The sequence below is a fragment of the Loa loa genome (assembly GCF_000183805.2).
Source record: "Loa loa unplaced genomic scaffold supercont3.1959, whole genome shotgun sequence".
Lineage (NCBI taxonomy): Eukaryota > Metazoa > Nematoda > Chromadorea > Rhabditida > Onchocercidae > Loa > Loa loa.
Window position 1 is genome coordinate 1 of NW_018110138.1, and position 1,588 is coordinate 1,588.

The following is a 1,588-nucleotide window of genomic DNA, read 5'->3' on the forward strand; positions in this document are numbered from 1 at the left end:
AAATTATGATTGAAAATGCCAAGGAAAGCATGCTTATGAAGTTATTTACTTAAGCTCAGTTGATTCGTATGCATTAGAACAAACATTGGTATTCATCAAAACGATAATGTCGCAAGCGGAAGAGATTTACTGTTCCGATGGTTCCAAACCCATCTATCAACATCATCCAGTTGCGGCTGTCATTGGTGCTGCCAGTAGTCAAGTTTCTGTTATGGTGGCATCTATGCTGCAGCTATTTAAAGTAAACATTTCATTCCATAAAATAATTTTAATGAAAAATTTTGAGAAGCCGAATTGCATTCAAGAACTTTCCCTTTTTTGATAATATCAAATTTTTTCCTTTCATCTGCCTAATTAGCTTCAGTTGTAGGATTTTTCCAAATGGAATGACCTATTCGAAACAATGATCTAACTAGCTAATTAATATGATCATTTTTGTTGATAACATACCTATCTGAAAACTGAAACTAATTCGTTTGTATTGATATTCTGTATTTTATCGCTGACAGAATATCTATCCCTTAATGGGTTGATAAGTAAGGTAAATTGAAAATGGAAAATGAACGATCGCATTTCAGGTGCCACAAATAAGTTATTCGTCGACAGGCACTGAACTTAGCGAAAAGCCGAGGTTTGTGAAGAGTTAAACAAAACAAACATTTCATCCCTTTTCACTACTTTTTTTTTGATAATAATTAGAAATAAAGAATGAAATTTAAAAACGAACTGAGTTCCTGTAAAAAAAATTTCCAGTTTAAATGTTGTCGACGTTGAGACACTCACTTCTCATTTCAGGTTTGCTTACTTTTCACGTGTGGTACCACCAGATAATTTCCAAGCTACTGCTATGGCGCATGTGGTAAGTAAGCATCGGAAATTTTTTCAGTCATAAATCATTCCAATAATCGCTGCTTTTAAATCTTCTTTCTTTTATTGCGTATTATTTTTTTTTCTCTTTCTTTGCTTATCAGATGACCACTCCGAATCACATGCACCTAACCTTGTGATAGATAATTTATCAAAAGGAGACAGTCATATGACAATTAAGTAATTTCATGTTTAACAAATCATTACTTTATATCATCAATAGAAAAGATAACATAACTCAGTGATTCATCGAAATGCATTTCGGATATTAGCAGGTTTCGGCACTAGGTTGGAGTTATGTGCATGCGATCGCTGTAACTGGGGCTTACGGAGAACGAGGGATCGATTCTTTTCGTGCTGCAGCTGCTGAACTTGGTGTATGTATTGATGGTGATGTCCATAAAGTTAATCGACGATGGACAGATATTCAATTCAAGTTAGCATACCTTTCCCTTCATCTCTTTATGAGTAATCTCTCCCTTTGCATTTCGAATTCTTTCTGCAAACTTCCAAGCCAAACGGTTTTATTTTTTGTTTTTTTTCGAAATGCAGTAGGGAGAAAAATTTTAAGTGCATAATACAATAAGCTGGAAAAGAGATGTGCAAGTTAGGTCTTGCAGCATGCAGTGCGCTTTTGTACAGAAGGATGACTGAGAACTAAAAATTTGGCAGCGTTAATGGAATTCTCTCAGGATATGGTTTCATGTGCAAAAGCTATATT

The 1,588-nt window shown here is 34.7% G+C and overlaps 1 protein-coding gene across 1 annotated transcript; it reads left to right on the top strand.

The window, feature by feature from the left end:
- Positions 1-106: 106 nt before the first annotated feature.
- Positions 107-1,303, top strand: LOAG_15430 (hypothetical protein; the record flags this gene model as incomplete). Its single annotated transcript, XM_003150920.1, has 4 exons — positions 107-241; positions 579-631; positions 796-859; positions 1,143-1,303. Coding segments are annotated over 4 exons (411 nt in total), but the record flags the coding sequence as incomplete, so codon positions are not given.
- Positions 1,304-1,588: the final 285 nt, after the last annotated feature.